Source organism: Macaca thibetana, chromosome 10, assembly GCF_024542745.1.
Source record: "Macaca thibetana thibetana isolate TM-01 chromosome 10, ASM2454274v1, whole genome shotgun sequence".
Taxonomy (NCBI): Eukaryota; Metazoa; Chordata; class Mammalia; order Primates; family Cercopithecidae; genus Macaca; species Macaca thibetana.
This window is the reverse complement of record NC_065587.1, coordinates 54607725-54633280: the sequence shown is the minus strand read 5'-3', so window position 1 is coordinate 54633280 and position 25556 is coordinate 54607725. Positions and strand designations below refer to the sequence as shown.

General features: G+C 52.0%; 5 protein-coding genes across 11 annotated transcripts in view; 4 read left to right on the top strand and 1 right to left on the bottom strand.

Moving 5' to 3' along the window:
- Positions 1 to 25556, top strand: part of DNTTIP1 (deoxynucleotidyltransferase terminal interacting protein 1) — a 505046-nt gene that overhangs the window by 32582 nt on the left and 446908 nt on the right. The window lies entirely within an intron of this gene.
- Positions 1 to 25556, top strand: part of WFDC2 (WAP four-disulfide core domain 2) — a 232770-nt gene that overhangs the window by 36460 nt on the left and 170754 nt on the right. The window lies entirely within an intron of this gene.
- Positions 1 to 25556, top strand: part of SYS1 (SYS1 golgi trafficking protein) — a 398294-nt gene that overhangs the window by 314943 nt on the left and 57795 nt on the right. Inside the window, exon 1 of one of the 4 annotated variants that reach the window (XM_050806599.1) lies at positions 19688 to 19691. The exons of the other annotated variants lie outside the window; for them this stretch is intronic. The gene's annotated coding sequence lies outside the window, so the exon portion shown is untranslated. Of the gene's footprint in view, positions 1 to 19687; positions 19692 to 25556 lie in introns of those variants that run through there. 4 annotated transcript variants of the gene reach the window in all.
- Positions 836 to 15930, bottom strand: MATN4 (matrilin 4). 2 transcript variants are annotated; one of them, XM_050806483.1, is made up of 11 exons: positions 15432 to 15930; positions 12727 to 12833; positions 11446 to 12015; positions 10608 to 10730; positions 8554 to 8676; positions 8335 to 8457; positions 8130 to 8252; positions 5422 to 5835; positions 5170 to 5322; positions 1190 to 1297; positions 836 to 1107 (listed from the first exon to the last, which is right to left on the bottom strand). In XM_050806483.1, exons 2-11 carry the CDS (start codon positions 12797 to 12799, stop codon positions 1049 to 1051), a joined length of 1869 nt encoding a protein of 622 aa, XP_050662440.1. In that variant the 5' UTR covers positions 12800 to 12833; positions 15432 to 15930; the 3' UTR covers positions 836 to 1048. The 2 variants fall into 2 exon arrangements, with proteins under 2 accessions (XP_050662440.1, XP_050662439.1); XM_050806482.1 differs by having other exon boundaries at positions 836 to 1297.
- Positions 14101 to 25556, top strand: RBPJL (recombination signal binding protein for immunoglobulin kappa J region like). Of its 3 annotated transcripts, none has more exons than XM_050806502.1 (12): positions 14101 to 14204; positions 15400 to 15508; positions 16795 to 16920; positions 18827 to 18897; positions 19067 to 19182; positions 19452 to 19626; positions 20681 to 20818; positions 21252 to 21361; positions 21631 to 21783; positions 23868 to 24023; positions 24158 to 24261; positions 24370 to 25556. In XM_050806502.1, exons 1-12 carry the CDS (start codon positions 14183 to 14185, stop codon positions 24638 to 24640), a joined length of 1551 nt encoding a protein of 516 aa, XP_050662459.1. In that variant the 5' UTR covers positions 14101 to 14182; the 3' UTR covers positions 24641 to 25556. The 3 variants fall into 3 exon arrangements, with proteins under 3 accessions (XP_050662459.1, XP_050662458.1, XP_050662460.1); XM_050806501.1 differs by having other exon boundaries at positions 24367 to 25556; XM_050806503.1 differs by having other exon boundaries at positions 14183 to 14204; positions 24158 to 24268; positions 24367 to 24536.

Genomic DNA, 25556 nt, shown 5'->3' with positions numbered 1-25556 from the left:
TAGAAGAATGTCCTTGATTCTCCCCATCACCCTTGGGGTAAAAATTTCAATCTCCACTTTGCAGATGAGGAAACAAACACAAAATAATTTTCCCCAAATCACTCTAGGACTGGAAGCATTTTAAACTTCGTGGTTTCTTGCATGCACCTGGGAAATGGTACTGGTTTGTGTTCTTTGCTGATAGAGGTGTTTTGGGAGGGGTTGGCAGGGTGAGAGAAGGAAGGCCACAGGCTGGGCAGACAGGGGTCCTGATACCTCCTTCTCTTCCTACCTAGTACAGGAGGGAGTTAAAATCGGGCAAAGCTCATCTATCCACTTCCACCCCATCCATTTAGGGGTTCAATTACTACCTCTCACTTTCCCACCAATGCCACCCCCACCCAGCACCCCCACCAGCGCTCAGTCCTAGCAGCTTTTGAGCCAGATTTGGGGGCACTATGGGATAGGCCTGGCCGGAGAGCGAAGCGTTCAATCCGCTGGGGAATGGGATGGCGCAGGCTTGCCCAGACCCCAAGGATTCCTGTTGAGCCCCCTCCCTTCCTGCAGCCTGCATAAGGAGCCATCTGTTCTCGGCTGAATAAACAAGCAGGGGGAAGAAGCAGCGCCGGGTCTCCTGCCCCCGAGCCCGACCCCCTCACAATGCGCCTTTCTCCAAGGAGACGCCGCCCGGGCGCCGCCAGAGTGCGCTCCGTCTGGCTTCCCCTCCCCCTGGCGGCGCAGCAAGCCCCAAAAACGAACCCTGTGGAAATCAGATTTTTTTTTCTTTTCTTTTTTTTTTTTTTTTAAGAAAACAAATCCAACAAAGAACTGAGCGCAGCACGCGGCGAGGGCATGCCGGTCTAGCACGTGCCCCTTCCGCCACCACCCGCTATCCCCCTGACCCAGCAGTCCGCCTAATGGTCCGGGCGAGGCCAGCTCAGCTCAGTGTCGGAAGCCCGCCAGCGCCTCCGCCCCGACAGCCCAAGCCCGACGGGCCCAGGTTCTGCCTGGCCCCGGCGCACTGTCCATGGTGCCGCGCCCCAGCCCGGGTCTGGGCCGCCCGTGGCCCTCACTTCTGGTTGGCCAGTTGGTTCTCCAGATGCTCCAGGCGCGCCGTCAGCTGGGCCAGTGAGCGGTTAAGGAGGCCGTTGGGGTTCGCCGAGGTCCCTTCACTTTCCCTCCAGCCCGCGCCACCAGCCCCAAAGGATATGGTTCAGCGTCAGGCTCTCGAGCGCCCCCAGAGTGCGGCCCTGGAACTCCACGAGGCTTTCGCATTCGCATGGGCTCCGAAGCTCTGTCCCTGCGCTGATGCCCTCCTCTGTAAGCCGGGCACAGACGGTCAGGGGGATGAGAAATTGCGCTAGCTTTGGCCCTCTGATTTCCCTGCACTGGGCCTATGGTTGAGTATATGGGCTTTGGATTCAGAGAGACCTGGGCTGAGTCCCAAGCTAAGTAGCTGTGAGATCCTGAAAAACTCATTAATCTTTCTAAGCTCAGTTTCCTCATCTATAAAATGGATATAATGAAAGAATGCATGCATTAGTGGCTTCGATGATTCATTCACTTGTGTATATGTGTGTGTGTGTGTGCGCACACACACACGCGAAACTTACAAGACTGTTTATCAAATCTTAATGCTCATTGGAATCATCAGGAGAGCTTGTTAAAATATAGATTCTGATTCAGAATGGAGAAGGAGCTCAGAAGGTACATTTCTAACAAGCTCCCAAATGATGCTGATGCTCCTGGTCTGCGGACCACACTTTGAGTAGCACTCTCCAAATAAAATTTTATGCAACGATGAAAGTGTTCTACACCTGCCCTGTCCAAAGCAGCAGCCACAAGCTACATGTGGCTGTTTAACACTTTAAATGTGACTGGTGCTACTAAAGGACTAAAATGTATCTTATTTTAATCAATTGTAATTAAATAGATACTGCCTACCTTTGTGAAAAAGCACAGATCTAGAACACTGCCTTGTTCAAGTAAATACTTTACAGCAGGGGTCCCCAACCCCCAGGCCATGGACCAGTACCAGCACATTACATGGACCAGTATCAGTCCATGGCCTGTTAGGAACTGGGTCACATAGCAGGATGCGAGCAGCCAGCAGGCAAGGGAGCTTAATCTGTATTTATAGCCGCTCCTCATCACTCCTATTACAACCTGAGCTCCTCTCCTGTCAGATCAATGGCATTGTTAGATTCTCATGGGAGCACAAACCCTATTGTAAACTGTGCATGTGAGGGATCTAGTGCATGCAGCCTTCTTATGGAAATCTAATGCCTGATGATCTGTTTATTACATGATTGTATATTACAAAGTAATAATAGAAATAAAGTGCACAATAAATGTAATGTGCTTGAATCATCCCAAAACCATCTTCCCCACCACATCATGGAAAAATTGTCTTCCACAAAACCACTCTCTGGTGCCAGAAAGATTGGGAACCACTGCTTTATAGTGTATTTCAACTAGACCAGTGATTCTCAAAGTGTGGTCCTTGGACCAGCAGCATCAGCATCGTGTAGGAATTTATCAAAAATGCAAATTACCAGGCAACACCCCAGACTTACTGAATTAGAAAATCTAGAATTGAAGCCCAGAAATTTGTGTTTGTTTTTGTTTTGTTTTTTGAGCTCTGTCACCCAGGCTGGAGTGCAGTGGCGCAATCTCAGCTCACTGCAACCTCCACCTCCTGGGTTCAAGTGATTCTCCTGCCTCAGACTCCCAAGTAGCTGGGATTACAGGCGCGTGCCACCATGCTCTGCTAATTTTTTGTATTTTTAGTAGAGACAGGGTTTCACTGTATTCGCTAGGATGGTCTTGATCTCCTGACCTCGTGATCCGCCCACCTCGGCCTCCCAAAGTGCTGGGATTACAGCCGTCAGTCATCGTACCCAGCCGCAATTTGTTTTTAAAGGCCCACCAGGTGATTCTGGTGTGACCTAATCTTTAGGAACCAGTGACCCTGATCCAACTCTATCTCCCCACACATCAGCATCTTGGGGGTTGGGCAGGAGGTCTTACAATTAAAATTGGCACATTTTTTTCTTAGCAGTACATAAAATAGTGGTGAATCTTAAAATGAATGGTATCTTAGATTCACTGAAATTCTATAAGCATGTGCCATTGTTAAGATTACAGGGAGGCTGAGCGCAGTGGCTCACACCTGTAATCCCAGCACTTTGGGAGACCGAGGCGGGTGGATTATGAGATCAGGAGATCGAGACCATCCTGGCTAACACAGTGAAACCCTGTCTCTACTAAAAATACAAAAAATTAGCTGGGTGTGGTGGCACACACCTGTAGTCCCAGCTACTCGAGAGGCTGAGGCAGGAGAATCTCTTGAACCTGGGAGGCGGAGGTTGCAGTAAGCCGAGATCGCACCACTGCACTCCAGCCTGGGCAACAGAATGAGACTTCATCTCAAAGGAGAAAAAAAAAAAAAAAGAGAGAGAGAGAGAGATTACAGGGAATAACGCAGAAAAAAAAAAAATGCTACAACAAAAGTACCTTAGGAAAAAAAGAAAAAGGATTACAGGTAGTGAAATAATAAACACAATGCCTGCCATTTAACCTTTGAAAACACTGCTGTAATGATTTAAAAGTTGTGTCTTCATCTTAGTCTTATATGTACTATGAACAAACTGCTGTAAGTCTTGTTATTGATAACAATCCACAAAGACCCCTAACTTCAGAGATAGAGAAACAAAGGGTTGGAGACGGGGAACAGTCATACCACCAATTGGTAAAGAGCTTTGACCACAGAACCCAGACTTCTCTTAGAACTCAAGAGCTACAGGTAACCTTGGACAGCTAGTGCCTCCCCTGTTACAGAAAAGTTAAGGTAGGTGTGGGGGTAAGTGACTTGTCCAAAGTCACACTGCAGGGCCTGTAAGAGTCAGCACAGGAAGAGCTCTGAAAGAGCCCCTAATCTGAAAGAGCCACAATAATTAGAATTAGCTGGGAGGCGGGAAGGGAGGAGAGTTAGGGAAAGGAGTGTGTGTGTATATTTGTATATGTATATACATGCACGTGCGTGTGTGCGCACACGTACACACATATATATTATATAATACAGCACATATAGCATATTATATATACTTTTTTTTTTGAGACAGGGTCTCACTGTGTCACCAGGCTGGAGTGCAGTGGTGCAATCTCAGCTGACTGCAACCTCCACCTCCCAGGTTCAAGCAATTCTCCTGCCTCAGTTCCCGCCACCTTGCCCAGCTGATTTTTATATTTTTTGGTAAAGACAGGGTTTCACCATGTTGCCAAGGATGGTCTCGAACTCCTGATCTCAAGTGATCCACCTGCCTCGGCCTCCCAGAGTGCTGGGATTACAGGCATGTGCCACTGCGCCCAACTCCACTACATATATTTAAAAAAAAAAAAAAAAAAAAAAGACAGATTCTCCAGACCCAGACCAGCCCTACTTAGTCTGTTTCTGGAGCTGGAGGCCAATAAACTGGAAGAAGAATCACATCTTAAGCCTGGGTTAGTGTCTAAAGTCTCTAGAGTAAAAGTTACCCTGGAGATATTCCCTATATCACCTAGAGCACAGTACACAGGACTCAAGAGCCCTCTTCTCCTCCACAAGTAGAGTTAGTCTCCTTTTCCTCAGCTGAGCACCAGATGATGAAGCAGAGGGATTGCACTTATGAGGTATGCTGTCCACATAAAAAAAAAAAAAAGAAAAAGAAAAGAAAAAAACATGCCTTTGCATACTTAAAATATACCCAGTCCTGCCACTTTGCCAAGTTCATAGGGTTGAATTCTAACAAGTTCAGGGGATATATGCTGTGACTCCACTTACAAATGCTGTCTGCTGTGCCTTCAAAAAAAATTCCCAAATTATTCTGAACCGCCACTGATTTGGGGGACTGGTAGCCTAGTCTAGGATTTCTTAGACTTTAATATGCTTACAAATCACCTGAGAATCTTGTCGAAGTGCAAATTCTGATTCATTCGGTCTGGAGAGCACCAGAAACGCCTCAGTTCTAAGAAGCTACTGGGTGACTGCCCTGCCGCTGGCCTGCGGACCACATCTGGAGTAGCAAAGCTCTGTCTAGTAAGCCTAACCTCTGGCTATAACTACAGAGGAGGTAGGGATTGAATAGGAAGGGGAGATATCAGAGGGCGGGCAACGAGAGAGAGGAGGAGCCCCGAGAGAGATGCGCTCACCTGGGCAGATGCTGCCTCTGAGGTTCTGCAGCAGGTGCGTCATGGTGCCGAAGTCCGGGGCGTAGGACACGTGCAGTTCAGCTGGCTCCGAGGCGATCTCACGCAGCTCCGCCTCCACCGCCTTGCCCACGCCCACGGCATACATGGCGATGCCTACAGGGCCGGGGACTCAGAGGGTGCCCTAGGCCTCGGGAAAGCTGCCTGCCCGCGTCTGACCCAACCCCAGCCCACTGTGTCCCATGCCAAGCCCACCTTCCTCCTTGGCACGCGCTGCCCACACCGAGATGTCATCCTGGGAGCGGCCATCTGTGAAGACCAGGCCAACGCGAGGCACGTTGAGGGCACGGGGCCGCGCACCCTGTGCCTCTGAGAAGCTGTGCTCCACCATGTGCCGCAACGCCAGCCCTGTCATGGTGCCGCGTTCCATGTACTCCACAGCCAGGACCGCCTGCTTCACCTCGGCTGCGGTGCCGTAGCGACCCAGAGGGAACTCGGTGCGCACGCGGCTCGAGAACTGCACCAGTCCCACGCGCGTGCCCTCGGGGGACACGTCTAGGAAGTCCACAATCTGGTTCACGAAGCGCTTCACCAGCTCGAAGTTTTGTGGACGCACGCTCTTGGAGCCGTCAACCAGCAGAACAAGGTCCACGTGGCCTTCCCGGCACCCTGCATTGCCAGAAGAGCTTGAATTGAGGGACTAGATTCTTGATTGGCAGCAGCTGTCTATCCATCTAGTCGTTCATTCGCAAACATTTATTATATAACAGATAACATTTCCTGAGTCCTTCCTGTGCCAGGCAGTGTGCTAAATAATAATAATTATCAACATTATCATCGTCATCATCATCGCCCTTGACATTTATTCAGTGCTTAGAACAAACCAGACACTCTGCTAAAAGCATCTTTTTAACAACAATCATAATGACCACAATAACTACCATTTATTGATCATCTACTGTGTATCAGGCACACTTCTAAGCACGTACCAGTATTAACAATAATAATAACAAAACCATTATTTACCAACAGCTTACGATGTGCCAGGTACTGGGTGAAGTGCTTATATATATTCTCAATCCTCCCAATAAGCTTGAGTATTGTCCCCATTTTCTATAACCTGAGGTTCTGATGGATAAAGTGATTGCCCCCGATTTCATAGCTAGTACTGACTAAGCCAAGACATGAAGCCAGGTCCGTCTGACTCCAAAACCCATGCTCCTGAATGACTCTACAATGTCACCTCCCCTATTCCGAGCCAGGGAATTTGCTAGGACCAAAATGTGGTGTGTGTTGGCGTGGGGAGGTTTTGAAATGTTTTGAAAGAATTAAAACATAATCCTGATCCATGAGGACGGAGCAGAGCAAGTCAGACACGCCATATGCTCTGGTCAAGGAAAGTGCTAGAAGAGAAGAGCATTCAGGGACCCCAAGGTAGGAATAGTGCATTCTTCCTGGAGTTGTTAAGGAAGGCTGCATGGAGGTGATGGCATTCTATCTGATTTTTGTTATAAACTGAATGAGTGTGTTTTCCAAAATTCATTTGTTGAAACCCTATGTTTTAATTTTAGTCTTGGGAGGTGAGATCTGTGAAGGTAATTAGGATTAGATGAGGACATGAGGGTACAGCGCTCATGAGTAAAATTACTGTCCTTATAAGAATCTGAAGAGGTCAGGCTTGGTGGCTCCCAGGACTTTGGGAGGCCGAGGCAGGCAGATCGCTTGAGGTTATGAGTTTGAGACCAGCCTGGCTGAGATGGCAAAACCCCATCTCCACTAAAAATACAAAAATTAACCAAGCATGGTGGTACGCACCTGTAGTCTTAGCTACTCTGGAGGCTGAAACAGGAGAATCAGTTGAGCCCCAGAGGCGGAGGTTGCAGTGAGCCGAGATTGTGCCACTGCACTCCAGCCTGAGAAACAGAGGGAGACTCAGTCTCAAAAAAAAAAAAAAAAAAAAAAAAAAAAAAAAGAGTCTGAAGAGGCTTGCTTCCTGTCTTCACCATGTGAGGACACAGCAAGAAGACTGGTGTGTGTGTGTGTGTGTGTGTGTGTGTGTGTGTGTGTGTGTTGGCGTGGGGAGGCTTTGAAAGGTGTGCCATCTAAAAATCAGAAAACAGGCTTTCATTAGATGCCATATCTGCTGGCACCGTGGTCTTGGATTCCTCAGCCTCCAGAATTGTGAAAAATAAATGTTGTTTAAGCCACCTAGTCTATGGTACTTTGATATAGCAGCCTGAATGAACCAAGACAGTCTTGAAAGATCAGTAGGAGTTTGTCAAAGCAGTAAGGGACAGTCTAGAAGGTGGGATGCAGCATGTGCAGAGGCTTGGGATCTAGGGAGTTCCTGACACATCCAGGGAGGGGCAGGCCAGTAAGACTGAAATGTTCAAGTGTGGCAGGAGATGGGCAGATGGAGTTGGCTGAAGCTAGATCGTGATGACCTAAGGCAGTGGTTTCAAAATTTTTATCACAGCCCACAGTAAAAATAATAATAATGATAATACATCATGAGACATTTCACATAGAACTAAAGTTTCAGAAATAATATAACTCTACAGGCAGTAAACTCTATATTGTCTTCCATTCTTTATTTTTTTAATGTTGGTTGTAACCCAGAGATTTGATTTCATTATTCATTAATGTGGTTCTGCTCACCATTTGAAACACTTAGGAGTAAGTCATTTGATCTTTCTTCTGTAGGCATTGGTGAGCCATATAAGGCTTGTGCACGAAGGAGGAATGTAATCTAGTATGTATTTTTTAAATTAACATTGACAGCAGAATAGAGGATTGTAGAAAAGAGATGGAGGCAGGGAATGGCATACCCTCCAATGTCACCCCCACCACACACACACATTCACACCACAGCCTAGGGGCCACAGCAAGGGCAAAGTCAAGGACACTCTGAATGTGGGCAAAGGGGCAGGAGCCAATAGAACGCCCTCCCACCCGTTACTCACGGTCGCAGCTCTTGCCATCTGCCTGAAGTTGCCGCCCCTCGGGGCACAGGCAGCGGTAGGAGAGGCCCTCGCTCACACACTGGAACTCACAGCCATGGTCCACGCCATTGCAAAGGTCCCGGACTGAAGGGAGAGACAGGTCAGGATGGACCCCACCAGCTAAGATCTCTTACCCCTCCCGCAAATGTAGGAGAGGCCGTCTCACCCTGACAGCTCCTCCCATCCGGCTGCAAGTCATGGCCCTCTCTGCAGTGGCACCGCGGCCCACCAGGGGTGCTAACACACTCATGCTGACAGCTATGGTTGCCAAAGCTGCAGTAGTCAATGGCTGGCAGGAGGGAAGAAACAGCAAGATGTTGCCTCTGATTGGAGCCCTCGGAGGCCACAGTCCTGGGTGTGGTGGGAGGGCGGGGGTGTGGCTCACCCCTGCAGCTCCTCTGGTCCTGCTGGAGTACAAAGCCAATTTGGCAGCGACAGAAATAGGAGCCCGGGGAATTGACGCAGTGGTGCTCACATCCATGGGTTCCTTCAGCACACAGGTCAATGGCTGAGGAAGAGATGGGGTCAGTCTATGCCCAGGGCTGCCCTTCTCAGCTCTGGTAGCACAACCACCTGTGGAAATTTGTAAGAATACCTATGCCTGGGCCCCAACCCCAATAATCCTGACCTAATTAGTCAGGGCCCCTGTCCTCAAGATGCTCTCTGACTTACAGAGGACAGGTTTGGCCACTTTACCTGCCTGAGCCTCCATTTTTCTATTTGCAAAATGGGAATATAATGGAAAAGAATGATTGCTATTCACAGCTTCCTACTGTGGAAGTTGGGGAACTATTGCCCTGTTGAGCATCTTGATGGTCTGGACAGGTAAAGATGGCCGAGAGCTGGACTGGAGACATGATAATTACCCTGTATAAAAAAGTGAGTATTTGGGGTTCCTGGAAAGGAGATGAGAGTGGAGAGAGAGAGAGAGAGAGAAAAAAAAAAAAAAAAAAAAGAACAAGAGAGCCAGTATGAAGATGAGTAACTCTGTGGGTTGAGGCTGCCCGTGAAAAATCCCTTGTACTGGGCTGACTGAGGACTTTTAGAAACAAAGCTGTCTAATATTCAATCATAATGAGTTTTTCTGTGTGTGTGTGTGTGTGTGCTATGAGTTACTTAGCACATACACACTTGTGTGTGCCCCTGCATACAAGTATATAAACCAAAGAAGAGGTTGATGAACATGCATGGAACAAGAACAGCATGTGCAGGGTTGAGAAATGAGAGAGGATCCATAAATCAAATGTATTTAGCAGAGGCTCACAGCAAGAGGTGACCACCAGAACGTAAGCACTTGGGGGATTTTCAGAGGTCTTGGAGAGGGATTTGAATGTTAAACAGTCATCAAATCAGAGTTCAAGCCAACTTTTAGTTTCTGGAAACAAGAAGACCCCGGCTGACATCTGGGTTATCAGGATTACATGATTTCTTTTCCCAGGTTGTTGTGAGGCTGAGAGATAATAATGTGTGTAATGCTCCTAGCACAATGTCTAATACTAACTTGGCACTCAGTAAAACACCCAATTGCATAAGCAAGGTATTCTGTACCATAGCTTTTCAGAAGACAAAAATGAAGAACCAGCTCAGACCTGTAATCCCAGCACTTTGAGAGGCCAAGGCGGGAGGATCTCTTGAGCCCAGGAGTGTGAGACCAGCCTGGGCAACATAGCAAGACCCTATCTCTTAAAAGAGAGAATCTTGAAAGATTTTCAAGGGCAGAGGGGAGCAGCAAGGGCAGCTCAGGTAAGCAGCACACAAAGAGCTCACGGGCGGCATGAGTGGGGAGTCCCACCTAACTAAAGACCCCCCAACAGTATCTAAGAAGAGAAACTGTAAGGACGTGCCTGTAAGAAGACAGGAACAGCCGGGCGTGGTGGCTCATGCCTGTAATCCCAGTACTTTGACAGGCCAAGGTGGGCAGATTACTTGAGGTCAGGAGTTCGAGATCAGCCTGGCCAACATGGTGAAACCCTGTCTCTACCAAAAATACAAAAAATAGCTGGGTGTGGTGGTGGGTGCCTGTGATCCCAGCTACTTGGGAGGCTGAGGTACAAGAATCGCTTGAACCCAGGAGGCAGAGGTTGCAGTGAGCCAAGATCACACCATTGCACTCTAGCTTGGGCAACAGAGCAAGACTCTTGTCTCAAAAAGGAAAGGAGAGAAGAGGAGAGGAGAGGACAACAGAAACAAGTTTGGGAGGAGAATTGGAGACTGGTCTGAAAACATCGAGAAAGAGGGTAGAAAGCACACTGAACTGTGGGCTCCCATCAGGGACTTGTGTGAACCCAAGCAATACCTTTCTTTCTTAGGTCTGTAAAGCGATGGATGTGTGCTTTTACTGCCAAAGGCCCTTCCAGACTCATTGGTCTGATGTTGGGGCAATGGAGATTTAAAGAAGGTTCAGGAGCAGTGAGATTGCAGGACAGGGGTAGCTCTCACCCAAACAGCTCTTGTTATCTGCTGCTAGCTTGTAGCCCAGGTTGCAGGTGCAGTGGAACGTGCCCGGGGCATTGACACATTGGTGCTGGCAACCATGTCCCGGCTCAGCACACTGGTCCTTCCCTGAGGACACACAGGACTAGAATCAGCAGGGAACAGATGGGCAGAAGTCTCCAACAAGAGAGAGCTGGATGGGGATGGGGTCAGAGGCAGGCATCACCTTCAAATGGCTTTCAGAAGTAAATAACTAATTTGAGAGAGGCCATACCAAATGGGAGGGCTTAGGGAAATAATAAGGCTTAAGGAGCCCCTGTGAGTAGGCTCAGAAGAGGAGGCACCCAATTAGACATGTCAGTGGGCTAAGACAGGACTACGCAGGGGCAGGAGTGGGTAGGAGGTGGAGAGGTGTTAAATCGAGATGGGCGGAATAAACTCAAAACATGACTGGAACAGCTCTTGTAGCATTTGTGGGAGGAGCTAAGATGATAACGGAAGAAGCCATCCCCATGTGGGAGGGCCACGACTCTTTGGAGCAGCCCATCTCTCTTAGCTTTGAGAATCACTGGTTCCTTGTGTGCAGGGGATTGGTGCTGGAGTTTGACATTAAGCCTGTGGTAAGCTGTGGCGGGCAGGGCAAGAAACTATAGTTTGCTCCTTGTTGATGGAGCCTGAGCAGAAGTGGTCAGCACTGAAATCTGACACAGCCTGCGGTAGGTCAGAGCAGCTCTAACTGGAAAGCGCGGGGCCACCCCACGGGATGGGATTTACTGTGGTGGGAAAGGAATCCAAGCATTTGGATTAAGAGTTCGAGCTTCACTCCAGCACCCTCCTAACTCACCACACAGCCGGCTCTGGAACTGCAGGCCGAACTCCTGGATGAGGTCGAAGGACTCTACGAGGAAGACGTGCTCGTCTAGCGGGGGCGATGCCATGGCGCGCAGGGAGCCCACGTCCGCGCGCTGCACCCCCACCGCGTAAATTTCAATGCCGCGGGCGCGGGCCTGTGCCGCCACCTCGGCCACGCGGTCCTGGGGCCGCCCGTCTGTCACGATGACAGCGACGCGCGGCACACGTTCCTCTGGCGGGCGCGCGCCCTCGGCCACGCTGAAGGCCACGTTCATGGCGTACTGGATTGCCAGTCCCGTCATGGTGCCTTGCGCCAGCGGCACCAGGTCACGGATGGCGCGTTCCATATCCTCGCGGCGCGAGAACGCACGGAGAGGGAAGACGCTCTGCACTTGACTCGAATACTGGATCACGCCAACGCGCGTGGCGTTGGGACCCACGTTCAGGCCTCGGAGGAGGCCCACGAGGAACTGCCGCATGGTCTCGAATTCGAAAGGGCGCACGCTGCGGGAGCTGTCAATCACGAACACCAGATCCAGGGGCCCAGTGTGACACCTGGGACCTGCGGGGAGATCAGTGAGGACTCTCCTAGGTCAGCAAAGCCTCACCTCCGAGGAGAACCCCAGGGAAACCCAGAGGAAATGCTGCTATGCCGGCATAACAGCGCCCAGCACAGCAAACGCAGATTAGATAGATGCACTCACTCGGCATGTGCCTAGTACCTGGGCTAGGAGATTTCACAAATTCCCTCATCTTACAGCTCTGAGGGCTATTCTGAGGAGGTATTACCCATTGACGAGGGGGCAAGGAAGCGTCGCAAACTCAAAGCCTGCAGGGACCAGGCAGGGAACATGGATGAACTGGTTGGGTTAGGATGGTGGAGACCCAAAGAGCCCCTATCACTCCTAATTGGGCAGGAAGCTCCATCCAAATGCTGCCATGCGCCTGCAAACTGGATGTTAGCAGATTCCTGGATTTTTCAAGAGAAGTACTAAACAGGGATTTTTATGTAAAATTTCCTGGTTTTTTCATGTTTTCAAATAATTTTTCCAAATTAAAAACCCAATGGGCAGTTACTGCATGTGCCCAAAACTAAGCCACATCCTACAGATGAAGAAACTGGGGCCCAGAAAGTTGAAGTGGGAAACTTAAACCCAGTCCCATATGTTGCAAAGCCCTTGCTTCCCTCTCCCCAGCAGGAGGAGCTGGCTGCAGAAGAAGGACCTGCTTCCGCTCCCCTCCTCCCACTGGTGAGGTCTGGGCCCCAGTTCACCTGCCAACTGGAGCTGGCTTTCCCAGGGCTGAAGAAGGAACAGCAACACGAGCCAGCAAAGAAGGCCTCTCATGGCGCTTGGGGACAGAGAATGGAGCTGTTAGAGCCTGGAGGGAGGAAGGAAAACAGAAAAGAAACATTATTTACAGAGCTCTTATTCTGGGTGATAGGCACTTGGAGGGGGAAGTGAGTTAGGGGTTTATTTTACTAATCTCTCTATTTTTGTGCATGTTTGAAATGTTTCAGAATTTAAAAATTCTCATCACAGTGGAATTGGTGGGAAACACAAGAGATTCTTTTTTTTTTTTTTTTTTTTTTTTTTTTTTGAGATGGAGTCTTGCTCTGTTGCCCCAGCTATAGTGCAGTGGTATTATCTTGGCTCACTGCAACCTCTGCCTCCCAGGTTCAAGCGATTCTCCTGCCTCAGCCTCCCGAGTAGCTGGGATTACAGGCTCCTGCCACCACACCTGGCTAATTTTTTGTATTTTTAGTAGAGAGAGGGGGTTTTGCCATGTTGGCCAGGCTGGTCTCCAACTCCTGACCTCAGGTGATCCTCCCACCTCGGCCTCCCAAAGTGCTGCGATTACAGACATGAGCCACCGCGCTCAGCCCACGAGAGATGATTTGTGGAACTGCAGAATACTAAATAAGAATAGATACATAGATACAAATACAAAAATTCAACAACAAAAAAAAAACAGGTCTTTCTTAAATGTCAGGCACAGTGTTAAATGCTCGTCACGCATTGTGGCATTTTATCCTCTCTGCAATTTTAAGAGTAAGGCTGTGATTGTCCCTATCATACAGACAAGGAAATTGAGGCTCAGAAAAGTTAAGCGCTGGTACCTAAAGTCATTCGGCCAAAAAATGGCTGCGACAGGACAGAATCCCACGCCTGCAGGTTTCTGTGAGCCATTCTGGGCGTTTGGTGCCTCTCCTCCTGCCAGGCGAATCTCTGCAGACAGAAGCCCTTCTCCACCTCGGCCCACTCCCCTACGCACACAAGGTTCTGTGTGGCTGTCTTTGCAACTCGCCAACACCCCCACCCGCCAGACTCCTCCATACACACAAACACACACACGTACTGCCCAACCGCAGGCGGCGAGGAGGGGCTGCGCCCTGTTGCGGAGGTTGAGCGCGGTGGCGCGGCAGCGAGTGGTCCAAAACCCACCGCGCACAAGAACGCGCGGCTTGGCGCCTGTTTCCCGCCTGCTCTCAGGAGCGACCGCCAGGGGACGCCCGAGACGGCAGGGGGCGTGGGAAGCCCACATCTGCCCAGCAGGTGCGCCAACCCCGAGCAAACACGGGGCTGGGGCCCGGGGCCTTGGAGATAAGGCCTGGACAGGATATATCCCGCGCAGGAGCTAGGGAGCAGGGGTGTGCAGGGTTCCAGCCACAGCAGCACTGGACTCGTCCAGGGGTGACGAGTGAGCAGCTGGGGCCCCGTAGAGTCGCCATGGACACTGCAGGGGCAGCAGGTGAGCGCTCACCCTCCCGTGGCCCGGAGACGCCCCGTGAGAACTACGAAGGATCCCCCCCCCCACCTCGCCCCACTGTACAAATAGGAAAACTAAGCCCCAAGAAGGCAGCCCGCCGAGCTGCAAAAGCAGGATTAGAACCTAGGGCTCCTGGTTCCCCTTCTCCCTCTTGAGGCCCCCTGGCGCCTAGAAGTCACTAAACCTCTTTTCCTTCCAGTTCCTACCCCACCCCCGCGCCCCATGCTGAAGCTGTGTTAGCCATTTTTCTGTTGCTGTTTCCTGGCAGAGAGAGCCAGCCGCCCCTAACCCAACCGCAGCCCCGCCCCCGCCCCCCAATTCCGTGAATGCGCCTATTCTGAGCAAGGCCAGTGCCTGCTTCTCACTCCAGGCGACCTTCTCATCCTGGATTCTTCTCCCCTTTCCCCTCCCAGGCCTGGTAGAAGAACAGAAATCCCTCTGGCAGGGCCGGTCGTGGGAGGGTGACCAAGCAAGATGTGGCAGCACTGGTGGAAGTGGGAGGGCGGGGAACCCTTCTCTGGTTTGGGCCACAAGAGAGGCCAGCATCCCTGGGCAGCATGAGGGCTAAGGCACAAGGGGCATCTGCCACCTCCCATACTTTCCCACCCGGAGATACCTCTGGGCCCCCAAATCTTGGGTAAGGTTCCCCTCATCCCATTCCTGGTCTGAGCCAACTTCTCACCTGGCACCCTGCCTCCACCCCAGGAATCCTAGAAAGTCACAACAGCGACTGCCTCGAAGTTCATCACCTTTCCAAACCCCTCATTCTACAAAGAAAGGAACTAGGTCCAGAGAGGGTAGTGTGTTGCTGAAGGGCACACAGCGATGTCTGGCAGGATTGACACTAGAACTCGGGATTCCTCTGAGGAATTAATCCTTGCATTAAAAAGAAAGATTCAGAGATGCCCTGAGGTGGGGCTGAGAGAGTGGAGCAGCAAGGGAGGAGAGGCCTGTAAATAATTTCTCAAATGTCCCTTAGGGACATTTCAGGGGGTTCCTGGAGGGACGAGAATAGAAAAGGGATGACCCTATTTTGATGGCTTTGCTGGTGGGGGCTCGATTTGGAAAGGACCCTGCAGAAGTGGGGAAGGGCACTGCAGGTCAGACAGGGCACCATAGGCGGTGCCTCTGCTAAAATACAGTTGCCTGATCTGGCTTGATGCCTACTCCCCTGCAGACCCCTCAATGCCTCCCAACCCTTTGACTCACCTGAGCCTGCCGGACAGATCAGAGATGCAACTGCAGAGCGAAGCCGACAGGCGGAGCCTCCCGGGCACTTGGACCAGGTAACGATGTGGCAGCGTGCCCTAGGTGGGGACTGCCAGGCAGCTGGAGCACGCAGAGGCGGCGGCCGCATTTAACCCAGGGCTGGTGGGTGGGGAGGGGAAGCGCAGGCTGCAACCCCTCCCACTGGCAGGGAGGCATCCCCCCCTTCCTCCTGAGGCGGGGCGAACCCAGCACCCCCTGCTCCTGCCACCCTTGGAGCTGCAGACAGGGCTAGCTGCGGGCCAGGCTGGAATTCGGCTACAGCAGGAGACTGAGGAGACTGGGGCAGCCACAGTCCGCAGCCGGAATTCATTGGCAGCTTAGAAGGCACTTCCCTAAGGAGAGCCCCACGGGGTGGAGCGGTTCTGGCTGTGGCTGCTGCCTGTCTGGCCTGGCTTTCGAGGGTGCGGTCCTACGCCGTCCCCTCCAGGAGTGAGGAGAGACTCCGGTCCTGCCAAGAGGATAAAGGGCTCAGAAGGACAGCCTCAGTTTTCATGGCTCTCCTGGCCTCAACCTGCTAACCCCCCAAATGTCTCCCACCTCCCCTCCTCTACTTACTCCCTGCAATTGCTTGAACCCACCCACCCACACCGCTCAAGAACCCCAGACTGAGAAGCCACCAGGCCTCTAGGCTCTAACCTGGCTAACTGCAGAACCAATGTCATCTGCCTTGACTTCTGTAATCAAGGGAAGGAAAGCCAACACAGCAACAGGTCACTTCTCATGGGAGAAAAGGAAGAATATGACTTTGGCCTCAGAAAGGCTCAGATTCCCCCAGGCCACCCCCCATCCTGGGGACAAGGTTTTGGGCCCTTTTCTGTTTGCAGGCAGGAGGCTAGAGAGCGCTCCAGGCCAGGAGCCCAACAAAGGCTCCCCCTTCCCCTCCCTGCTGCCTAGGATGGGGAAGCTTCATCTCTACTAATTCCATCAGCCCTAAAATACTCTTCTCCATCCCAAGGCCTGTATAAGTGTGGCCTTTGTGTCACAGCCACGTGTCCCTATGGCCCTGGGCTCCAATGGGCATGGTGCCAGACCCGCAGAGTGGAACCTGGGTGGTCCCGTGGGCTCCATGCAGGCCTCATTGAGCACCTCGCAGCCTAAATATTTAGCCTGCAATCTTCAGCCAAGTCTCCTCCTTACCTAATGCTTCCTCTTCCTGATCCCACGGGGGCAGAATATAGAGCAGCCCCCCCCCCACTTACTCTAACCCCCTGCCCACTTCATTTTACTCAACCTGAGTACTTGGACCCTGTGCCACCTTGACCCTTCTTCCTGTGGCCGGTCGACCTGCCTGCCCCACTCCCAGGTCATCCCCAGAGCACACCACCATTCTGAGGGGAGGCGTGCGCAGGTGCCTGCAGCAACAGTGTGAACAGACTGTGCGGATCGTGCATGCCAAGGTGGCCCAGAAATCGTACGGAAATGAGAAGCGGTAGGTGCCTCGGCAGCCCCTCCCAAGTCTCTGCAACTGTCAGCCCTATGCACCCCTCCATCCACCCATTGGGCCTCTTTTAGACCCAGAAGAGGCCTCAGGGCTGAAATCTCAGCTATTGGTCGACCAGGGCCTTGACCCTCAGCCATCATTAGCCCCCACTTTGGTCTATAGTTCTATAGCAGGAGATTTCCTGTGAATCTCCTGTCTCCATTCATTCACTCATTCTCCCATTTATTCACTTATTGATTCATTCAACAACTACTTACTGAGTGTTTATCATGTATGCACCAGGTACTGTGGGTACTGCTGGGCACTGGGCATACAGCTGAACAAGACAGAAACAGCCCCTGCTCCTTAGCCCACACTCTCACTCAAGTGTGGAAGAGACAGACAGTAAACTCCCCACAAATCAGTAAACAAGACACTTGCAGATTATGATGTGCACTAGAAGGAAAACTGGACAAGGCCATTTGACAGAAACTGGAGGCAGGGGAGACATTAGCTAGAAAGGTCAAGGAGGTCAAGAGACCTTTTGGGAGGTAACATTGGAACTGAAACTTGAATGTTAAAATGGAGCCAGACAGGAGAAAATCTGGGGAAAGCATGCTACAATTAGAAGGAACAGAAGGGCTGGGCACAATGGCTCACACATGTAATCCCAGCAATTTGGGAGGCCAAGGTGGGCAGATGACCTGAGGTCAGGAATTCGAGACCAGCCTGGCCAATATGGTGAAACCCCCTCTCTACCAAAAATACAGAATTAGCTGGGCGTGGTGGTGAGAGCCTGTAATCCCAGCTACTCAGGAGGCTGAGGCAGGATAATTGGTTGAACCCAGGAGGCAGAGGTTGCAGTGAGCCGAGATCATGCCACTTCACTCCAGCCTGGCAACAGAGCAAGACTCAGTCTCAAAAAAAAAAAAAAAAAGGCAACAGAAAATGGGAAGACCTTGAGGCTGTACCAACTAGGCCTGTTTGAGGTACAAAAGAAGTCACAGTGGCTGAAATCAGAGAGAGGAGTTGTAGGAAACAAGTTGGAGAGGGAAGCAGAGGTCAGATCGCAGGAGGACTTTTAATTTTTAGCCAGTGGAGGATTTTAAGGAGTTAACATGATTTGACTGACGTTTCTAACAAAACATTCTGGCCAGCCTGGTGGTTCATGCCTGTAATCCCAGCACTTTGGCAGGCCCAGGTGGGCAGATTGCTCGAGCCCAGAAGTTCCAGATCTGCATGGACAACATGACAAAACCATGTCTGTACAAAAAATACAAAAATTAGATGGGTGTGGTGGCTCGTGTCTGTAGTCTCAGCTACTCAGGAGGCTGAGGTGGGAGGATCAGTTGGGGAGGCAGAGGTTGCAGTGAGCCGAGACAGCCGAGATCAAGCTACTGCATTCCAGCCTGGGCAATAGAGCAAGACCCTGTCTCAAAAAGTAAAAAAAGAAAAAGAAAGAAAGAGAGAAAGAGAGAAACAGAGAAATAGAGAGAGAGAGAGAAAGAGAGAGGGAGGGAGGGGAGGGGAGAAGGAGGGAGCACTGTGGCTGCTGTGTGAAATGGGAAGGAGATAGAAACAGAACTTTCTGGAAATAGACCAGTTTGAAGGCTGATGTTGTGGTCCAGGCAAAAAGTAATGGCGGCTGGGATGAAGGGTGAGGTGGTAAGAAGCCAGTGGATTCTGAATATATTATATTTTGAAGGTGGAGTGGATAAGACTTTCTGATGAGTTGAATGAGGGATGTAAAAACAATAAGGGTTTGGATATGAATGGGGTTTACAGTCATGAAAAAGCGTGGGGAGGGGGGTGGGAGCGGGAGGAGGAAACGAAGGTTCTGCTGGGTTTATGCTACTACCTTGCGGTGCTTACAGGACAGCCGAGTGGAGATGGATGCACGAACTTATCTCCACAGGTTCTTCTGCCCCCCGCCCTGTGTCTACCTCTCGGGGCCCGGATGGAGGGTGAAGCCAGGGCAGGACCAAGGTGAGGGCGGACTCAAGGGCTGCCGGCCGCCTGCTCTGTAGGGAGAAGCACGAGGTTGGGCCCGAGAGAGGGGCGGTTCGCAGGCGCAGTTTCCCCGCGCCCTCTGGCGGCGAGCGTGGCACCTGCGTCCTCCCGAGTCCTTCCAGAGCCAGTTCGCGTCCCTTTCCAGCTCACCAGGCCGGGGAGACGGGGCCCACGGTCTGCGGTTACATGGGACTGGACAGCGCGTCCGGCAGCGCCGCTGAGACGCAGAAGCTGAATTTCGAGCAGCAGCCGGACTCCAGGGTGAGAGCGCACGGGAAGGGGTCCGATTCCTGCTCCCATCCCTGCCTCTCCTGGGAAAGGAGGTCTCCTTTATTACTCCCTTCCGAAAGCCAAGAGATAGGTGGGGAGACCGGGAGGCCAGGGTCCTGCCTTAAGGCAGAGCCTGAGAGTCTGGATGGTGGAGCTTCTGGTCACCTCCGACGGGGCGGACGTCCGATATCTGGGAGAGGTTGGTTCATCCGACAGGGGAGGGCTGGGATGAGACGGCCCTGTCCCCGCGAGCCCCCTAGGAATTCGGCTGCGCCAAGACCCTGTACATCTCAGATGCAGACAAGAGGAAGCACTTCCGGCTGGTGCTGCGGCTGGTGCTGCGCGGGGGCCGGGAACTGGGAACCTTCCACAGCCGCCTCATCAAGGTCATCTCGAAGCCCTCGCAGAAGAAGCAGTCGCTCAAAAACACGGATCGTGAGCAGGGCGGGGCCTGATGCGGGAGGTGCATCCAAGCCCAGAGCAGCTACCCCAGGTGGGGGTAGGCTGCACTATAGGGGTGGGGTCAGAGTGGAAAAGGTAGAGTGGGAGCTGAGAAGGGAAGGAGTCTGGATGAGAGGGTGCGGCCCAGGCCTGGGGATGAGAAGAGTTGGAGGATGAAAAGCAGAGAGGAAAGGGACAGATACCAAATTCCAGGTTGGGAGTTGGGGTCCCAGAACAGACAAAAGTTGAACTAGACAGAGTTTGAACTAGGCAGGGGGGTTGAATTAGGGACAGACTAAAAGTGACATAGGCGGGGCACAGTGGCTCATGCATGTAATCCCAACAATTTAGGAGACCGAGGTGGGCGGATCACTTGAGCTCAGGAGTTCAAGGATAGCCAGGGCAACATGGCCAAACCTTGTCTCTACCAAAAAAAGAAGTTAGCTGGGCATGGTGGCCTGCACCTGCAGTCCCAGCTACTTGGGAGGCTGAGATCAGAAGATCACTTGAGCCCAAGAGGTCGAGGCTGCAGTGAACTGTGATAGCACCACGGCAGTCCAACCTGGGTGACAGAGTGAGATGCTGTCTCAAAAAAATAAATAAATAATAAATAAGTTTTACTTTTGTTTATGAACTGAACGATGTCCAGGCAGCAAAAGGAGCAGGCAAAGGTTCCGAACCAGGACTGCAGCAGGCCCTAGAAAAATAGCTGTGAACTGGGAATGCCCAGTTCACATTGCCCAATGTGTCTAGGCCCATAGGCACATCAGCCAGGCCGGCACAGGGCCAGAGGATTGGAAACTGTCTGGAACATCCAAGGGACCAAGCCAGGCCAGGGCACTGATAGCACCAACTAACCTTAACCCTCACCCCCTCCCTCACCCTAATCCTAACCCTTACCCTCACCCTCACCCTAATCCTAACCCTCACCCTCACCTTCACCCTAACCCTAACCCTCACCCTCACCCTCACCCTAACCCCTAATCCTAACCCTGTCCCCTCACCCTAACCCTCACCCTCACCCTAACCCTCACCCTCACCCTCACAGTGTGCATATCCTCCGGCTCAAAGGTCTCCCTCTTCAACCGCCTGCGCTCTCAGACAGTCTCCACACGCTACCTCTCTGTGGAGGACGGGGCCTTTGTGGCCAGTGCGCGACAGTGGGCTGCCTTCACACTCCACCTGGGTAATGACATCTGCAGGCCCTGGGGCTGGCACTTCACATACATTAGTTATTTAACTTCCACCACAATTCCTTAAGGAAGGTAAACTCTGCCCCATGTGATTAAGGCACAGAAACACAAAAAGACTGGACCACAGTCCCAATGAGCTGATGACTGTTCCAAGCTATTCTGACTCTGTTATCCATGCCCTTTCCCCTTATATCAACTAAATTGCCTGCCCCCAACCCCTGCCCCCAGGGCAGACATTTGTGAGGATGGCCTCAGATGGCCTCTCCAGAATTAAAAACTTCAGTGTTAGCGGCTCCCCTGAGAACCACCCCCTCCCGCAGGGCCCATGTGTGATGTGAGGAAGAGCCAGAGGCAAGAAGGCAGAGTTTAAGGCAGAAGCTTGGGGGCAGCTGAAAATCTTGTCTCTTGCTTTTTTTTGACCCCCAGCTGATGGGCGTTCTTCCCAAGGAGACTTCCCACCGCGAGAGGGCTACGTTCGCTATGGCTCCCTGGTGCAGCTCGTCTGCACGCTCACCGGCATCACTCTACCTCCCATGGTATAGGAAGGGAGGGTATGCCTGGAGGGGTCCCCTCAGATCTATGCAGAGAATGTGGCACACACAGGCAGGGCTGGAGAGTGAGGCCCCAAGGCAGGGAGACAGCTATTCTCACCCAGTGTCGCTTAGGACCAGACAGAAGTCAAAGCTCAGCGGGAGTCTGCTAGTGCCTGTGTGGCTATTGGAGTAGCAGCGAGCCGGCTGGGGAGGGCAGCCTCTGGATACCCAGGCTCCTTGCCACCACCGTTCTTACCACTCTTCCATTGCAGATCATTCGTAAAGTAGCCAAACAGTGTGCGCTCCTTGATGTGGATGAGCCCATCTCCCAGCTGCACAAGTGTGCATTGCAGTTTCCTGGCAGTCCCCCAGGAGGGGGTGGCACCTACTTATGCCTTGCCACAGAGAAGGTGGTGCAGTTTCAGGTAAGAAGCAGAGAATGCCAGCACCAAGTGTCCTGGAAAGTGAGAATGCAGAGAACCACAGAATGTAAGATCATCACCTCACCATGGTTGCTACTTCCTGAGCAGCCTCCCATGGAACATTAAAATCATAGACCCCAGGACAGAATCATAGGATGTAGAAAAATAGTAATAAGTAATAGTATGAAGTGATATTCCTTCCCAAATAATTTTAGAGTCATAAAATAGTGGGATATAGCTAGGCGCGGTGGCTTACGCCTGTAATCCCAGCACTTTGGGAGGCTGAGGTGGGCAGAACACCTGAGGTCAGGAGTTTGAGACTAAGATTGGCCAACATGGTGAAATCCTATCTCTACCAAAAATACAAAAATTAGCTGGCCATGGTCGTGGGCGCCTGTAATCTCAGCTTCTCAAGAGGCTGAGGCAGGAGAATCGCTTGAACCCGGGAGGTGGAGGTTGCAGTGAGCCGAGATCACACCATTGCCCTCCAGCCTGGGTGACAAGAGCGAGACTCCATCTCAAAAAATAATAATAATAAATTGGGATATAAAATTGTAGAATGTAAATAAAAATCATGATAGGTAATAGAGAGCAGAGAATTATTGAGCAAAGACTATTTGAAGCACTGATAAAGACACAGAATGTAGGAAATTATAGAATATGGAAAATCATAATTATCATTAAGCAGTAGTACTCCCAAAAGAGTATTATCATAGAATGTTAGGAGATTGAATTATAATATGTGGAAAATAGCAAGTATTATTCCTTCCCCAAGAATATTTCTTCCCAAAGGAACAATATTCCTTCCCAAAGAATATTAAAATTGTAGATTATTAGAGCATAGAATTGTACAAAGTGTTAAAAAAAAAAAAAAAAACAGAATTCTGGAATCCCAAGAAAAAAGACCCTTAGAAATCAGCTATCCCAGGCCGGGCCAATGGTTCACACTTGTACTCCCAACACTTTGGGAGGCTGAGGCAGGAGGATCACGAGGCCAGGAGTTTGAGACCAGCCTGGCCAACACGGTGAAACCCTGTCTCTACTAAAAATACAAAAAAAAATTATCTGGGTGTGGTGGCTGGCACCTGTAATCCCAGCTACCCAGGAGGCTGAGGCAGGAGAATCGTTCGAACCCACTAGGTGGAGGTTGCAGTGAGCTGAGATCAGGCCATTGCACCCAGCTTGGGTGACAGAGCAAGATTCAGTCTCAAAAACTAAGGAAGGAAGGAAAGAAGGAAGGAAGGGAGGGAGGGAGGGAGGGAGGGAGGGAGGGAGGGAAAGAAAGAAAGAAAGAAAGAAAGAAAGAAAGAAAGAAAGAAAGAAAGAAAGAAACCCAAGGAAGGAAGGAAGGAAGGAAGGAAGGAAGGAAGGAAGGAAGGAAGGAAGGAGAGAGAAAGAAAAAGAAAGAAAGAGGGAGGGAGGGGGAGGGAGGAAGGGAGGGAGGAAGGAAGGAAGGAAAGAAAGGAAAGGGAAGGGAAGGGAAGGGAAGGGAAGGGAAGGGAAGGGAAGGGAAGGGAAGGGAAGGGAAGGGAAGGGAAGGGAAGGGAAGGGAAGGGAAGGGAAGGGAAGGGAAGGGAGGGAGGGAAGGGAAGGGAAGGGAAGGGAAGGGAGGGAAGGGAAGGGAAGGGAAGGGAAGGGAAGGGAAGGAAGGAAGGGAAGGGAAGGGAAGGAAGGGAAGGGAAGGGAAGGGAAGGGAAGGGAAGGGAAGGGAAGGGAAGGGAAGGGAAGGGAAGGGAAGGGAAGGGAAGGGAAGGGAAGGAAGGAAGGAAGGGAAGGGAAGGAAGGGAAGGAAGGAAGGGAAGGGAAGGGAAGGGAGGGAAGGGAAGGGAAGGGAAGGAAGGGAAGGGAAGGGAAGGAAGGGAAGGAAGGGAAGGGAAGGGAAGGGAAAATCAGCTAGCCCAACAAGCTTACTTAACTCTAAGTGAGAGAACTTAAGGGCACTGTCCAAGCTGAGGGGACAAGTGAACCCCAGAGCCTAGGATTAGTATCCAGTTCAGTCTAATGCAGGAGCCCACATGCCGTGCTGGCTCCCTAGGCTGGTGGCCACCATGAGAAGCTTCGCCTCGTCCCCTCGGGTCTCCTCCCAGGCTTCTCCCTGCCCCAAGGAGGCGAACAGGGCTCTGCTTAATGACAGCTCTTGCTGGACCATCATCGGCACCGAGTCGGTGGAATTTTCCTTCAGCACCAGTCTGGCGTGTACCCTGGAACCGGTCACTCCGGTGCCTCTCATCAGCACCCTAGAGGTGAAGCCGGGCGCTAGGGGCGTTGGGCAGGGGGACCTTGCCTGCAGTGGAGAGTGGGAGTGCTAGTGAGTGGGGGGCATCAGGTTCCCGCCCTGCTCGGTTCTCTCACCTCACCTGGTCCCACCCTCCCCCAGCTGAGTGGCGGGGGCGACGTGGCCACGCTGGAGCTCCACGGAGAGAACTTCCATGCGGGACTCAAGGTGTGGTTTGGGGACGTGGAGGCGGAAACCATGTACAGGTACGGGGTGGGGAGGCAGCCTCCCTTGGGCCCCGGGGAGCTGGGGAAGGGGGCGCACGCGTCGTCAGAGTCGCCGCAGTTCTCACCCTGGTGCTCCACCCCCAGGAGCCCGCGGTCCCTGGTGTGCGTGGTGCCGGACGTGGCGGCCTTCTGCAGCGACTGGCGCTGGCTGCGCGCTCCCATCACAATCCCAGTGAGCCTGGTGCGCTCCGACGGGCTCTTCTACCCTAGTGCCTTCTCCTTCACCTATACCCCGGAATACAGCGCGCGGCCGGGTCACACCGGCGTCCCCGAGCCCGCCACCGACGCCGACGCGCTTCTGGAGAGCATCCATCAGGAGTTCACGCGCACCAACTTCCACCTCTTCATCCAGACTTAGGCGCGCCCGGGAATCCCGGCTGCCCACCGCGGAGGGCTGTGCCCGAGCCAGGCGCGGGGACGTGTTTCTGGGATCTAGGCCCTGCTTCCTTGCCCCTTTGCTGTAGAAGGGCAGCTGAAGGCTCACCCTAGAAAGCGGGCCTGGTGGCTCTTACCCGGCTTACTCCCTCCCTCGTCCTAACACATACAGGAAGACACGACCTGAGTGGTGCTGTCTTTGTGTCCATCGTGTGTGGCTCTCCCTGTCTTCATCTCTTCTCACTCTGTCTCTAAACCTCTCTCTCCCCCCTCCCCCTCAGTACTTAGTCTACGGATCTATTTGTGTGGCCCTATCCCTCTGTCCTTTTCTCTCTTCAGCTCTCCCTGCCTCTCACACACAATTTCACATGCCCAGAGGAGCCAAGTCCGAGACATTTACCCTCCAGGCATCTGTGTCCTCTCTTGAAGAGAAAACACACAGCTTCACACACCCAGGCATGGGGGGCAAGCTCTTGGGGCACGAGGACCCTGGAGCACCAGGTCCTGCCTGGAATATTAGATCCACGTGTAGCACCGGGTCTCTCTGAGTCTCACCTGGGGCATTTGGTCCCACCTGGTACACCAGTTCCCACCTAGAGCACTGTGTCCTTCCCTGGAGCACAAAGACCTGCTCCTCCTGAGAATCCCTCTGACTGCAGCCAAGCATAGTACTCTTGCCTGTGTTTGCTCCCTGGCCTACAGCTTTGGTGGCTGGGCAGGTGCCTGAACAGTGATGAGGTCTTGCCGCCTTAACTGTCCCCCAAGTCACTTCTCCCACAGGCCTAGCAGGATGCAGTCCTGAGGATTAGGGTTTCCACGGCTGCATTAAAATTAACCCTATCCAAGGCAGAGTTTGGTCTGTATGAGCCACCTCCCCAAGTGTGCCTCCCCCAACCCTC

What these genes read in the sequence shown, in the direction of transcription:
- MATN4 (XM_050806483.1), bottom strand. Translation starts at nt 12,799, where the DNA reads ATGAGAGGCCTTCTTTGCTGGCTCGTGTTGCTGTTCCTTCTTCAGCCC. An exon ending in GTTCCAGAGCCGGCTGTGTG is followed by an intron (nt 10,731 to 11,445) that starts GTGAGTTAGGAG and finishes GTGTGTCCTCAG; the next exon opens with GGAAGGACCAGTGTGCTGAG. An exon ending in GGACCAGAGGAGCTGCAGGG is followed by an intron (nt 8,458 to 8,553) that starts GTGAGCCACACC and finishes CCCTCCTGCCAG; the next exon opens with CCATTGACTACTGCAGCTTT.
- RBPJL (XM_050806501.1), top strand. Translation starts at nt 14,183, where the DNA reads ATGGACACTGCAGGGGCAGCAG. An exon ending in CTCCCGGGCACTTGGACCAG is followed by an intron (nt 15,509 to 16,794) that starts GTAACGATGTGG and finishes CCCCACTCCCAG; the next exon opens with GTCATCCCCAGAGCACACCA. An exon ending in TGCCTTCACACTCCACCTGG is followed by an intron (nt 20,819 to 21,251) that starts GTAATGACATCT and finishes TTTGACCCCCAG; the next exon opens with CTGATGGGCGTTCTTCCCAA.